Source organism: Delphinapterus leucas, chromosome 14 (assembly GCF_059928025.1).
Source record: "Delphinapterus leucas isolate spDelLeu-1000000601 "Yukka" chromosome 14, BTC_Dleu_Yukka2, whole genome shotgun sequence".
Classification (NCBI taxonomy): Eukaryota; Metazoa; Chordata; class Mammalia; order Artiodactyla; family Monodontidae; genus Delphinapterus; species Delphinapterus leucas.
In genome coordinates this window covers 37,642,606-37,656,684 of record NC_143142.1, presented here as the reverse complement: position 1 = coordinate 37,656,684, position 14,079 = coordinate 37,642,606, and the positions used below count along the sequence as shown (strand labels likewise).

At 36.8% G+C, this 14,079-nt stretch overlaps 2 protein-coding genes across 3 annotated transcripts in view; one reads left to right on the top strand and one right to left on the bottom strand.

The window, feature by feature from the left end:
- Nucleotides 1-14,079, bottom strand: part of THOC1 (THO complex subunit 1) — a 42,133-nt gene that overhangs the window by 8,642 nt on the left and 19,412 nt on the right. The window contains exons 10-11 of the mRNA XM_022586797.2: nt 13,796-13,904; nt 12,490-12,621 (exon numbers count right to left, since the gene is read on the bottom strand). Coding sequence (XP_022442505.1) covers nt 12,490-12,621; nt 13,796-13,904 — 241 coding nt within the window. The remainder of the gene's footprint in view (nt 1-12,489; nt 12,622-13,795; nt 13,905-14,079) is intronic.
- Nucleotides 1-14,079, top strand: part of USP14 (ubiquitin specific peptidase 14) — an 82,057-nt gene that overhangs the window by 57,010 nt on the left and 10,968 nt on the right. The window lies entirely within an intron of this gene.

Below are 14,079 nucleotides of genomic sequence, written 5' to 3'. Positions count from 1 at the left end.
GACGCGGAAGCTTACACGTTTGAAAGCGAGGCCTGGAGTGACACCCCACCATGTGTGGCAGACGGTGGGCAGGACGAGGCAGCAGTCTTCCCTCCCCGGGGGGGAGGGGGGAGGTTACCAGTTATAGCGGGAATTGATGTCATCGGTTACCAGGGAAACTAGCAGAGGCGCATGCCCCTCACTGCCCCTTAGGTAAGCTCTCCTGGTGGAGATCTTCTGACCTAAGGATTAGATCACCAGCTGGGGCCTGGGGCAGGTATGTAGAAGGGCAGTCACGTGAGCAGGGTGTGGGTGAAGCAGGCACTGGTCAGCAGGGGATGTACAGAGAGCAAGAGAACAGCCATCCTGCGTGACCTGGTCATGCCACAGCCTAACGTTCATTAGCCATTTACTCACCAGCCACTTCTTCCACAAGGGTGGTTCTTGTTCAAGCAAATGCCATGCCCTTTTTTCTTTTAATTTTAAACATACGATTGGCCTTCTAGTGGGGGTTCCCTCGCCTTTAGAGATGTGATTTAAGGATCTGATTCTGTTACTGTATTAACCACCCCAAATTGGCAGGCTGAATGGCACGCTCCCAATCTCCCTTTCCTCCACTCCTGGATGACTTTATATCTCCGCTTGGGCTCTTAGTTCCCTGACCTCAACTCCACTGACAGTCACAGCCCCTCTACTTTGGTCCCCGACTACCATGGCCACAGCTGGACCTGGCTGTCACTTGCAGCTGCCCCAGCTCTGAAATCTAACTCACAAGAGTCTCACTTCAACCTCCTATCCTTCCCACTCAGTTGTCCCATTGTACCTAATATTTGGACTTTACTGAGACCTTAAGTTCCTTGGACCCTCTATTTTCTGGCTATCTGTAAGTCCCATCCTGTTTTTACTATAATCCTATTTTAGTCTAGGTAAAGGTCAGGAAACGTTTTCTTAGAGGGCCAGAGACTAAATATTTTAGGCTATGTGAGCCAAGAGGCATATTATGGATATTATGTAAGTACTTATGTAAACATTTAAAATGTATAAAAACACAAGACAGGCAGTGGGCCACATTTGGCCTGTAGTCAGCCGACCCCTGTTTTAGAGTACGTGGTCTTATCTCTTCAACAACTTTCTTGCCAACTTCCTTAACACCCTCGTCCCATACTTCTGTCACATCTACTGAGCAAAAGGGCAACTTGGAGCAAACCAACTGTTAGTCACCTTCTCTATCCTAACACTAAGGCTTCCCATCTAGCCGCAGGTGGAGCTGCTTGAAAAAAAATACAAATCAGGGCTTCCCTGGTGGCGCAGTGGTTGAGAGTCCGCCTGCTGATGCAGGGGACACAGGTTTGTGCCCCGGTCCGGGAAGATACCACATGCCGCGGAGTGGCTGGGCCCGTGAGCCATGGCCGCTGAGCCTGCGCGTCTGAAGCCTGTACTCCACAACGGGAGAGGCCACAACGGTGAGAGGCCCGCGTACCGCAAAAAAAAAAAAAAAAAAAACAGAACGAGAAAACAAATCACACAGCTACGCAAATGGTACCACTGCTATGTTACTGTCTCCAACTTAGAATTCTCCCTTGTCTCTAATCAGCAATCTTTATTCTCCAAGGCTGTTCTCCCTCCTATTCTCCACAGCAACTATTTCAAATCCCTTGTACTTACCAGAACACTACTTACTACCCCTCTCGCTCTCAGTAGATAATTCCCTCTACCTTCAACGAGGAGAAAAACTCATTAAAATGGAAGTTTCAACTGCACTCACATCCTCATTCGCCTCATTTCCTCTGCCACAACATCTTCAGGATCTTCGCTGAAGGTGATCCTTCTATCTGGACATCCCATCAGTTAACCACCCTGGTTGCCTTATCTTCAACCCTTTCTTCTTTCCAAGCTCCTTTCCATTAGCATTTAATAACTTCTCTCAAAAAGATTCTACAGCTTCACCTTATCCTTCCTGAATAGCAAAGCTTCTTGTAAGAACTGGCTACATTCAGTTTCCAATCCTCCCCTCAACCTGCCTCAACCAGTGGTGTTCTGGGTCACCAATCCACGGGAAGTGTTTTGCCAAGACCACCGATGACTTACTTTTTATTAAATCGAATGAGCACTCTTCACAGTCCTCATCCTACTCAATATGCTTGGCTTCCATGGGGTCATATTTTTTTAGTTCTCCTCCAATCTCACTGGCTACTCTTCTATCTTCTTCTCTCCTTCTCTTTTCCTTCTCCCTCAAATGCTGATTTTCTTCAGGATTTGGTTTGATGCTTTCTTTTCTTTCCAGTCTACACTCTCCTCTTTAATTACCACGTATAAGCTGATAACCAAACTATATACCAAATCTATACTCTCAACCTAGATCTCGCTCCTAATCTCCAGATCTGTGTGCTCAAGAAGCTACTACATATCTCTATTTGAATGTCCCACTGACACTTGATCAGATTTCCTGTCCAAAATGAAACACACCAATTTCCTCAACAAAGTCTGCTTTTCTCCGGTGTTGGCTAATTCACCGAGAGGCTCCACCATCCATCTATTAGCCTAAACTACTCCAGGAACACTTCCTGGAAAAAGCAGCAACCATGAGCCACAGGAGCAAACCTAAAGTTGGAGTGTATAGAAGAAAGAAACAGGAGGTACAAAGACTGAGGCAAGTACAAGACTGGCCAGTTTGAAGACCCTGAGGCGTTTAGCTTACAGTGAAGACAGAAACTTCCTGGCTTGAAGAAATAGGTGCTGTTTATGAACTTTTCATCTACCCTGAGCTTTAAGTCCCCTATTCCACATTTATTTTTTATGTTGGATGATAATTTTTTTTGATAGAGACAATGGATTGAAAACAAGAGTCAAGAAGACATTGAATCACAGGTGGGAGGGGACTAGTTTGATCATTTAAACTAACTGCATCACACTATCCTTAAGAAAATGAGGCCCTGACAAGTTAAAATGACCCCTGCAAGGTTACACAGCTAGTTAGTAAGAGGTGGGACTATCAATTGTATTCTTTCTTCAATAATATATATTTTCTAGTCCTGCTTTTCTTCAGTTATTTTTAAAATTACACCATTTACATCATGCATTGGGTCAAATATTTCTTTGCTGTCTTTGTTTTGTGAACAAAGGGCCTTTTTTTTTTTGAACAAAGGGCCTTTTATTGTCCTTAGCTTTTACTACACCTCTTAGCTCAGGCCTCAGCCTTCCTGATTATTATTCTAAACCTAAAAAGGCTCAGGCTACTCTTCTTAGTTATTCTTATGTGCCTTTCTGTCAATAAATCGTACATACAAACAATATTCCTTTCTGCACATTTGAAACTTTTCATAATAAAAAAATTTAAAACCAAAACAATGCTCTGGAAAAATTAAACTGAAGTATGAAATCTTCCATTTCTGTTACTTTAACACAAAATGCTTAAAAAATCTTTACTAAAAAACAAAATATTAAGAGCATTCTCATTAATTAAATTCTTACTAATTTGTGATTATTAACACATCAGATGAAAATATCCAATTTTCAAATTGTGGAGTATTTTTTAAAGTTCAAAAAGGTACAGTTAATACAACATTCATGTCTCACGATCCAGTTACTTATCAAATCCTAACATTTTTACTTGTTCCACATTTCTTAAAGAAATAGAATATTATCAAAACTGTTGAAGCCCCTCTATAAGCTCCCTCCACTATGGAAAGCACTACCATGTATTCAGTGTTGCTGATTCTAATGCATATTTTACACTACTATACATATAGAGGCATCTATAAATATCAAGGTATTTTGCATGTTTTCAAACTCTTATACTACACACATTATTCTGCAATAAGCTATCTTTCATATATTATGTTTGACATTTACACAACTTGATACATGTAGCTCGAGTTTAGGGGTTGGCAAATTTCTGTTAAGGGTCAGTAAATTACTTTAGGCTTTGTGGTCATACAGTCCTCGTCCCGACTACTTATCTCTGTTGCCATGCAGAAGCAGCCACAGACGACACGTAAAGGAGTGAGCATGGCTGTGAGCCAATAAGCTCATTTACAGAAATAGGCAGTAAGTAATGTGCCAACCCCCATCCTAAGTCATCCATTTTCAGTGCTTTACAGAACTCGATGGTATAAATTTACCATAATTTACCACCCACCCAGTCTCCTGCTTATGAACATTTAGGTCGTTTCTACACTTTCACTTGCAAACACCTAAGTTACAATGAGTCATATATTTCCTTGTGCATATGTGTGATTCTCTAGGGCCCACATCTTAGAAGTTTTAACTTTGCTCTTTATTATAAAATTACTCTGCAAAGTGGCTGTATCAATTTATACTTCAACCAGCAGTGTGTTAAAGTTCTCCTTTCCCCACACTTTTGCCAATACATTTCATTTATTGTTAGGATATTTAATTTTGGTCAATTTGACAAATGTGAAGTGATTATCTCATCATTTTAATTTCTTTGGCTACTAGTGACATTTAGCATCTTTTATAAGCTCATTAGCTATTCAGGTTTCTACATCTGTAAATCACCTGTTCATACCATCTTTCCAGTTTTCCATCTGGTTGTCTTTTTGTCAACGGTATATTCAAAATACTAATCTTCCTCAGTTCTGGAGATGGTGAATATCTTCTCCTACTTTGTGGCTTGTCTTTTCACTTTGTCTAGTCCTAGTTCCTTTTTCTTCTTTATACCTGTACTAATACTTACTGTTTTAATTATTAGAGCTTTATAGGTCTTAGTATCTACATCTGATAGGGCAACTGTTCCTTCTTAGGAGGAAGTAGTTACTCTTGGCTTAGTTACTCCTGGCTTTTTGCTTTTCCATAAAAACTTTAAGATCAACTATTCAAGTTCCCTCAAAAAGCCTGTTTGGATTTGATTTAAAATACACTGAATTTATGGACACATTTGGGGAGAAGTTGCACTGGGTCTTCCTATCTATAAATGTAGTCATATCTCTTTATTTTTATAGTTTTATCCATGGAGATTACTCATAGGTATTAGTTTTCATTGCTGTTTTAAATAACATTTTGTAACCAGTTACTTATAGGAACACTATTGATGTTTCTTTTGTAACTTTGATGAAGCCTCCTTAATTCAAAGTTTGTTGGTTCTCTTGGATTTTCTCTGTAGACAATTATATTGCCTTCAATTAGAGACAGTTCAGTCTTTTCTCTCCAATACATATAACTCTCATTTCTGTTTTGTTTTCTCTTATTGAAATGTAGGTCCTCCATTACAGCGTTGAACAGAAATATGGTTGGTAGATATCTGTGTCTTGGTCTTGAAATTACTGAGAATACTTTTGAAAGTTTGATCATTACATATGATGCTTTAAGTTATAGGGTTTTTGTCAATCCCCTTAATCAAGTTAGAGAAAATTCCCTTCTACTTCTGATTTGGTTTTGTAATGAGTATTAGATTGTATTGAAATAATTTTCTTGGCATCTGAGATGGTCATAGTTTTTATTTAAAAACCATTAATCTGTTAATTTCATATTAATCTTTCTGTTATTGAATCATACTTACAATCCTGGGATTAATATATTAATAAATATTAAGTCTATTATTTAGAGACTTAAATGATAAATATTATTAAATATTATAAATATTATTTAGTCTCTTTTTTATTTACTTTATTAAATTTATTTATTTCTCCATTTATTTATTGGCTGCATCGGGTCTTCGGTGCTGTGTGCGGGCTTCTCACTGTGGTGGCTTCTGTTTGTTGCGGAGCACAGGCTCTAGGCACGCAGGCTACAGTTGTGGCACACAGGCTCAGTAGTTGTGGCACATGGGCTCAGTAGTTGTGGCTCGCAGGCTCTAGAACGCAGGCTCAGTAGTTGTGGCGCACGGGCTTTGTTGCTCCACGGCATGTGGGATCTTCCCAGACCAGGGCTTGAACCCATGTCCCCTGCACTGACAGGCGGATTCTTAACCACTGCGCCACCAGGGAAGCCCCTAGTCTCTATTTTTTAAAAATAGCTACTATCAATTTAAAAAATTGATTTGTGAGTTTTTACAATATATTTTTCATCTCTATTCATAAGTGAAATTGATATATATACTTTTTTTCTTGTTCTGTCCTTATTGGGGTTTTATTTAAAAGTTACATTAATCTCATATAAGGACCTTGGCTGCTTTTCCTCTATTCCTTGAAGTGCTGATAATACGTACCTAAAAAAATCTGGGACTGATGTCATTTGAAAGGTGTCACTTTGATTACTATTTCTTTAATAGTTATATGTTTATTCAGGCTTTTAATTTCTTTGTGAATCCATTTTGGTAATTAAGTTTTTCTACAGAATTACTATTTCATTAGATTTAAATATAGTCTCTTACACATTTTACTGTCTCTGTATTTCCAATTACTCCTATTTTGTTTATTGGTACCTTTTCACTTTTTTCCTTAGGCCTGTTCTACAAGAACTTCTACAAAAATTCTTTTTATAAAATTTTTCTTTTCAAAGCCTTTGGTTTTCCTGATATGTTCTATTTCATTAACTTGTGCTATTATTATTACTTAATTCTCTCTTGAGGTTTATTCCGTATCTTTTTTAGCTTCCTGAATTCTCAATTTGTCACTCTTAAATTTTTCATTAATGCATTTAAAGTGGTAATTTTTACCTCTCACTTTATTTGTGACCTACACACGTGACATAAAATACTTTGTCCTTCTTCAGAACTAGGCTCCAAATCCAGTCTACACTGGCAGGGTACTTTTTTAACCCTGTCTTGTGTCTTTCCTAAATAGCTGCTTGGCATCACCAAAGAATTTACTCTTATCTTGCTTGCATAACTATGGATTGACTCACACACAGAAGGGATTCTAAAAATAATAAAGTATGATGAGTATGCTCTAAACTTTCCAATATGTTCAACGGTATTTACGGAGCTGCCCTGTGTCAGGCCCACAGAGTACAGGAGTGTCACAATAAAGAGGGCAGCTCATGCCTCCCACCTTGCAGACCATTTCAGATTGATTTTATGCATGTAAAACTTCAGTAATTGTGTTTACCTTTTCAGATGAGTGGAAGTACACCCATATGTTAAAACTGACATGAGTGTCAGCAAAAGTCTTCAAACAAACTGCAGTTTGTAAAACCCTAACGATTCATCAATGCCTTCATGCCATAGAACTGGAATTCAGCAGAGAAAGTCAAACATCAAAAGAGAATTCTGAAAAATAAACTAACCCAAGAGTTTGTATATGTTTCAACTATAGTGGTTAGACACATTGCCTACAGCTCATATGACAATGAGATCTATAGTAAACAGAAGATTTGGTTTCTCTCCTTGTGAAATATTAATGGTAGGCCAACTAAATTTCTGATACTTCCCCAGTGGCCACCCAAGGGCCAACACTGATGTGCTAGATAATGTTGTGTTAGGTTACTTCAAAGCCTGGATCAAGTGTGTCAAATATTCTAATCACAGTTGTGAGAAGCCCAACCAGTTAACTCAGATGGATGGTGTCAAGACGTAAAGTCTTAACAACTGATTTACATCAAGGTTCATCAGTGGAAAACACTGCTCCGTTCTTATTGAGAACTGCTGAGTGCTTATATGATTTTTAAAGTGTAAGGCCTTCCATCTTGGACCTATAAGAAAATGTCAGCACCACCCATTTAACAGCTTTTTGCTATAACTTTTTTCTCTCTGGGGGCACAGGGATCAATGATCTAGTTTCTACTTAAATTTCTGATAAACTCCAGGAACCTCATGGTACACTCCTGGAACTATGTGGAGGGCTGGCTCTTTCTCTGGCTGCAGACAAGGAAAACTCAAGCGGTGTTCCAGAGTTGTCCAAAAACCTCCCAGACCTGTTTAAAGGGAGTCCCATATGAGACAACTGATGAAACTAAAGGAAATTCTAGGAAAGTGGTTAGCCTGCCTGTCTGTCTATAGGAGGGTCTTACTTCTGAGGTCATTTCCTAACTAGGTTGTAGTGTGTCTCATAAAAGATGAGACCTGTCTTTGCCTACACTACATAAACACTCAGCCTTGGCTATCTCTCAAATTGATAGAGAAAGTATGAAAAATTTAAGGCTGTACTGACAGCTTCTTTCTGCCAGGAACTTTTTTTTTTTTTAAGTGACTAAAAGTTCTTATTTGAGAGCTCTTCATACAATGCAGAGTCTGGGAAGAATTGTTATTTCTCTTACCTCCATGAACAAGAATGGCCTAATGACCACACTAGTGTGTGATTGTGGGACAACCACTCTGGTAACTGATAGCTCTGGAGTATTCCCCCGGATCTTTTTCATTAGGTCACTGAGTCTCAACTGTAAGGGGAAAAGGAGTCGGTATTCTGAAGAACTGGGTAACCCTGAAGCTCATACCTAGTTACTGGCTGGGCTTTTTTCTGTAAGAACTCAAAGATATAAAAATACATTCCTTTAACCATCATGCTAACACTCATGGTACTTGGAATTTTGTTTTAAAATGCTGGTTCTACTTTTACACGCTACACAGTACTGAGGGAGAAATTCCTATAATAGTACAGTGCCCTTCACACAGTATGATAAACTGGGCAATTAGAGGTGAAATCCTCAAAATTTCTGAGTATGACTCTGGACTATACTTAAGGAACCGGCAGTTCTCCACTAAAAATAAAAATCCAGGGATTACTTTGCTACGTTAACAAGGGAACTATATTGTTGGAAATTAGTGTTTACAATCATACCCTAGGCATGAGTTTCTAGTGGAAACTTCCACCTTTAAGAAAGAAGGTATGATAAGTTAGAAACATATCTATTTTATCTGTAAAATCTGTGCCTACCTGAAGCTGCTACATGATTGGCCTGTCTCTAACTAGAAAGGTTATATCATCCTTCCTAAGAATGATATAAGGAAAACTCTCCTAAGAAAAAGTTTGACCACATTCATGTAAGCAAAACACAAGGGTTCTGGGTAATAACATGGCCATCAAATGAGGCTATACGCTCTATTTGAGTGATGAAAGACCTAACCTTGTAATGACAAGACCACTCTCCTAAACCTGCTCACCACTGAAACGATGGGCTATAGAATTATACTCTAAATAATTAAATGGCTTTTGATTTCACTTAAGCTAGCTCTCACTGGCAAGAAATATATCCCTGAAAAATCAAGAGTGTTTCTGTCATTTACCAAATCTACAACCAGAAGAAAGTTGAGAAGTAACATTAGATTGGCACATACTTAGGTGGGATGGCCTTTTCAGAAATCCTGAGATGTAAAACATCATGTAAGGTGTTATAGAAATGCTAGAAGGCTTCTTTTAGTGAAGCAGTAAAACTTATCAAATGGTGCTACAGGTGGTGCATTACAAATATTTTCACTTGGATGCTGAGTAATAAACATTGTAAATACATAGGAAAAATACAAAGATTGCACAGGAAGGGTTCTTTTATAGGTTGAAATTTAAGATAAAGTTACTGCTTAAGAGGCAACAAATGGAAGTGAAGATGCAAAACATCACATGCCTTACATTCTTTGTTGCAATTCTCTGTGCCTTTTTTCTTTCCCATATTGTAAAGTTTTAAGCTTCTAAAACCTGCTTTTCCCTCTATCAAAACGTTACCTAATGGAATTCCAGTGCTTAACCCTGAAAGCTCATGCTGTCTGCACTGCTGGTGAAACAAAGCTCACAAAGAGTCAGTAAGGGAGACACTATTCAGGGACCAGTTCTGACAAAGTGGTGAATGGAGATCGATACAAAAGCACTGATCTTACTTTCCAATGTGGAGATGTCTCTGAAAATGTATAATCCTGCTGCTTTCTAAAATGTCCTTGGAAATGTCAACTGTCCAAAAAAAAAAAAAATCTTTTAAGATATCCAGGGTTTTGAAATAGTTGTCATGTCCTGAGAAATGTGACCTTTAACTGCTAAAAGCATACAACTCTTACTGGTTGTTGTATTTTTTAACTGTCTTGCCCTGATAATATTATTTAAATTGATATCTCAAGCTTTCTGAAAGGTATATATCTTTGGGAAGCTTCTTTGTTAAATCAGAGGAGGCTTTGGAATTTTCTTCCCTTTCTACATACGGTAAAATAAAATTTTGAATTCTTTATTCAACCAAAGAGTTTTATATGTCTGTTTCATTTAAATGAATAAATATATCTGGATTTTAAAAAAATCCAATGTGATAATCTCTATTAGGTAAATTGAATCAGTTTATGCAGTCATTACTGATATATTTGGACTTACCTACCCTTCTCTCTTTTTTTCCTCCCTTCCTGCCATCTGTTGGATTTATAAAGTAGTCTATATTCCTTCTTGTCCCCTTTTTTAACCCCTTGCCATTTGAGAGCTACAGGATGTTTTTCCTTTGGTGGTTTCCCTTTTAATAATAATAATGTCTAAAGTTATTCAGCATTCCTTTTCTCCTCCTGAGGATTACAAGGACTGTAGCATATACTTAAATTACTCACTAAACATCTGTTTTCCCCTGATTCTTATTGTTATCTAGTTTACATACTACATTAAAATTTTTTAAAAAATCAGTTATTATGACTTTTTTGTTTTTAGTCAATAGTAAACTGAAATATTTTTCAATTTCTGTGCTCACAATTGCTTTCTTTATTCCACTCCTTTCTTATGGATTCATTTTCCTTCTTCCTGAAGATCATCCTTTAGTAGTTTTTCACAATGATGGTCTTAAGAGTGGTATGCTTTCCTGGTCTTAGAATGAAAATGTCTTTATTTCATCTACAGTCTTGAGTGCATTTAGCTGGGTATGAAATTCTGGACTGATAGTTTTTTCTCAGAAATATTTCTCCACTGTTTTCTGGTATCTATTATTGATAACTGTTAGAAATCTGTTCCTTTCCAGTATATTTGTGTTTTTTTCCTCCCCTCTTTGGTGGCTTTTAAGGTTTTCTCTCTATACCTGCAGTTACAGCATAATGTACTGAAGTATGGATTCATCTTTCTTTATCCTGCTTGGTAGTTGTAGCACACTTTTAATCTGAGAACTTGGGACTTCCTTCAGTCCTTTAGTTTCTCCAATATTCTCTCCATTTTGTTCTTTGGCAATCCTACTTAGATATATGCTAGAATTTCTCAATCTATCTTCCATGGCTCTTAACTGCTTTCAGGTTGACAAAAAAAATCTGTCTGTGCTGTGTTCTGGGTGAACTTCTCATCATTAGTACTCTTGTCATCTATGTCCAAACTATAGTTTAATTCTATGTGCTGTGCTTTGGTTTCAATGATCATATATTTTCATTTTCAAGAATCCCAATTAGTTGTCATATTAAACTTTCCTCTTTCATTTCAACTGAAATGTTTCAGTTTCACAATTTCTTACTCTCCATGGAGGCTGTACTATCAATTATCTCTTGATTATCCGAAACATATATATTTTAAAGTCTTGGTCAGGCTATGTATCTAAAATAAACAAACATACATCCCAATAGTTGATTTTGTTGGTGATCTTTCTTAGCACTGGATTTCGGAATTTTAATTTATCAGAGAGTTTTGAATGGAAGGCTTTTGTTTTGGGATTGTTGCTTTTTGCTTCTTTATCTCTGTGTATACCTTTTTCTATCTAGTAGTTTTGTACTTTCTTTCACCAGGTCCATGGGCCCAAGTCTAGAAAACAGTCTCATGATGACTTTTTGGAACAGCTGTTTCATGAGTATACTGGGGATATCTCATATCTGGTCATAGAGCAAGCAGAGGACACAAAGCTGTGCCTTTGTTATCCCTAGACCCACAACTTGCTATGAAACCACAGCCTTTGGCAGAAGACTGGTAATATCTACCTTAGCTTCTTTTCAAAAGTGGGTTAAGTTCTACCCCAGTCTCTGGCTTCAAGCAGTGAATATGGCTCTGGCTCCTGGTCTCACATGGATCTGGTCTCACTTGTAGCCAAGCTCCTGGTTGCCACCACCTGCTTGGAATATACAGTCAGCAGGCCCAAGGCTTCATTTTCACTTACTACTTGGCAGTTCTGGTCTGTGAAGATATTTATCTTGTCTCTGGAAGCCCAGCTTTGTCTTTTTGGTTTTCTCTTTTTATATTTTACCTGTCATTGCTATGTGTTTGGAGCAAAGGGAGTGAATCGAAACACAAACTCAATGTGCCATCTTGACTAGAAACTTGCATAATGCCTTAGCATTGTATTTGAACAAAATTTACTTATTACTTATTAAACTGTGTAAATAAGATTAACAGGGAACTTTAAAACCCCTTATTTGTACCTAAATGGAAAACTATACAAAATATTTTCATAAATGCAAATGAAATCCTAACTTGAGGTTCAGAATATATGTACTTGAAAGTAACTAAAATGTATTTAATCCAAAGTAAATCTACAAAACAGACAATGCAGAACAACTTTTCACCTTTGAAATTAAATTAGTCTTACTTCTACAAGAAGAAATAGGACTCTCAAACTAACATTTATCAGTTTTAACCAAAAATAAAGAAACTTTTCTACTGTATTTAACTTAAAAGGATATCAGCTAAATAGAGAAAACAAAAATAAAAACATTTCTTACTATGCTTAGTGAAAAAGAAAGATTTATACCTTTTCACTTGTTAAAAACTTTGCAAAATATACATGCTCTCCTCCTGTTTTCAATTCTTCCATCTTTTTCCTTGAGGCCTGAGTATCATCTAATTTATAACTCTTAAAAACAGCAAGAACTTCTTCAGAATACTGCAAAGTAAAAATATCAATTAGTTTTATTTGGCATTGTTGCCCAATCATTTGTTTAGTGCTTTTCTTTATCAAAATAATGTACAATTTATTCCCAGTTAATCATATATGCATCCCTAAGGCACACTAAACAAGAAAAATTATGACAGCAAAATGAGGGTAAAACTATTTTTTGTGAGATATCATGGTTACTGTAAAAGTAGGAATAAACTCTCTACTTCTGGAAAAATGTGATTTCTTATGCAGTTTGTGTAAGGGGCAAACAGAGAAAGGAATGCTTTGAGAGTATACAGAAATTTACCAGTAAAAGTAGCTGTTTAATCAGCAACGGAACTCTCAAGCATTTCTTGTGCTAAACACTGTGACCAAATAAAAAAATGATGTCAAAGCCTATCCAGTTGAGGAACAATTCCAGATGATTTCTCACTTACCACTTAATCTGAATTTGGATAGTTATGGCGAAAAAAAAGATACTTCATATAAAATAAAAACTTTAAAAAGTAACACAGAAAACACACCATGCTACTTTTAAGAGCTACCTATTAACTTTAGATTTTGATTACAACAAAAAGGACAAACTGACCTTTAAGGAGCCAAGAAAAAGAAATACAGAGGATTCTTATAGAAAAGAGGTTAGTAAACTTTTCCTGTAAACAGTCAGATAGTAAATATTTTAGACTATATGGCTCAAATGGTCTCAATCACAACTACTCAAGTCAGCCATTATAGCACAAAAACAACCACAGATAACACGTAAATGATTGGTGTCGCTGTGTGACAAAATTAACTCTGTCTGCAAAAGTAGGCAGTAGGCTGGATGTGGTCCAAAGCCATAGTATGCAAAGTCCTATTCTTAGAGGATAGCTGAAATAATTTTGTGCAAAGGCAGGATGTATTCTGCAAAAGTTCATCAATTGACAATACTCACTATGTAAAAAAAAAAAAAACCAAGGCTGTAATTACTAAATTTTAATCCTCAAGTCATTTATAAACTACTCTCAAAATCAACTGTTTATATATTAATTTACAATTTAGCTTCTATATTATGAAATAGGTATAAAAACATAAGAGGTAGAACTATATAGTGAAAAGTATGCTGGAAAAGAGTCAAGTTCTGACTCTGCCATTAGCTATAAAATATTGGGCTTTTGGTAGTCTGTAATTGGCAACTCACCTTGAGAAAAGTTTTCCATGAAATTTTCTCATAGCATTGCACAGGGTTCCTAAAGTAATCCTGAAGTGACCAAAATTTTCGGTACAGGTTGTAATCAATTGGAATGGAGCTGATAAAATAAATGTTACATTAAATAAATCATTTAAGTTCTTTTAGAAATATCTAAATGCTTTGACTTTTCTTGGGTCACATATCCTCTGAAAAAGGTAATGAAAGCCATGGCTTCTTTCCCCAGAAAAGTACACAAATTCATAAATATTTATATAAACATCTATAAATAATTT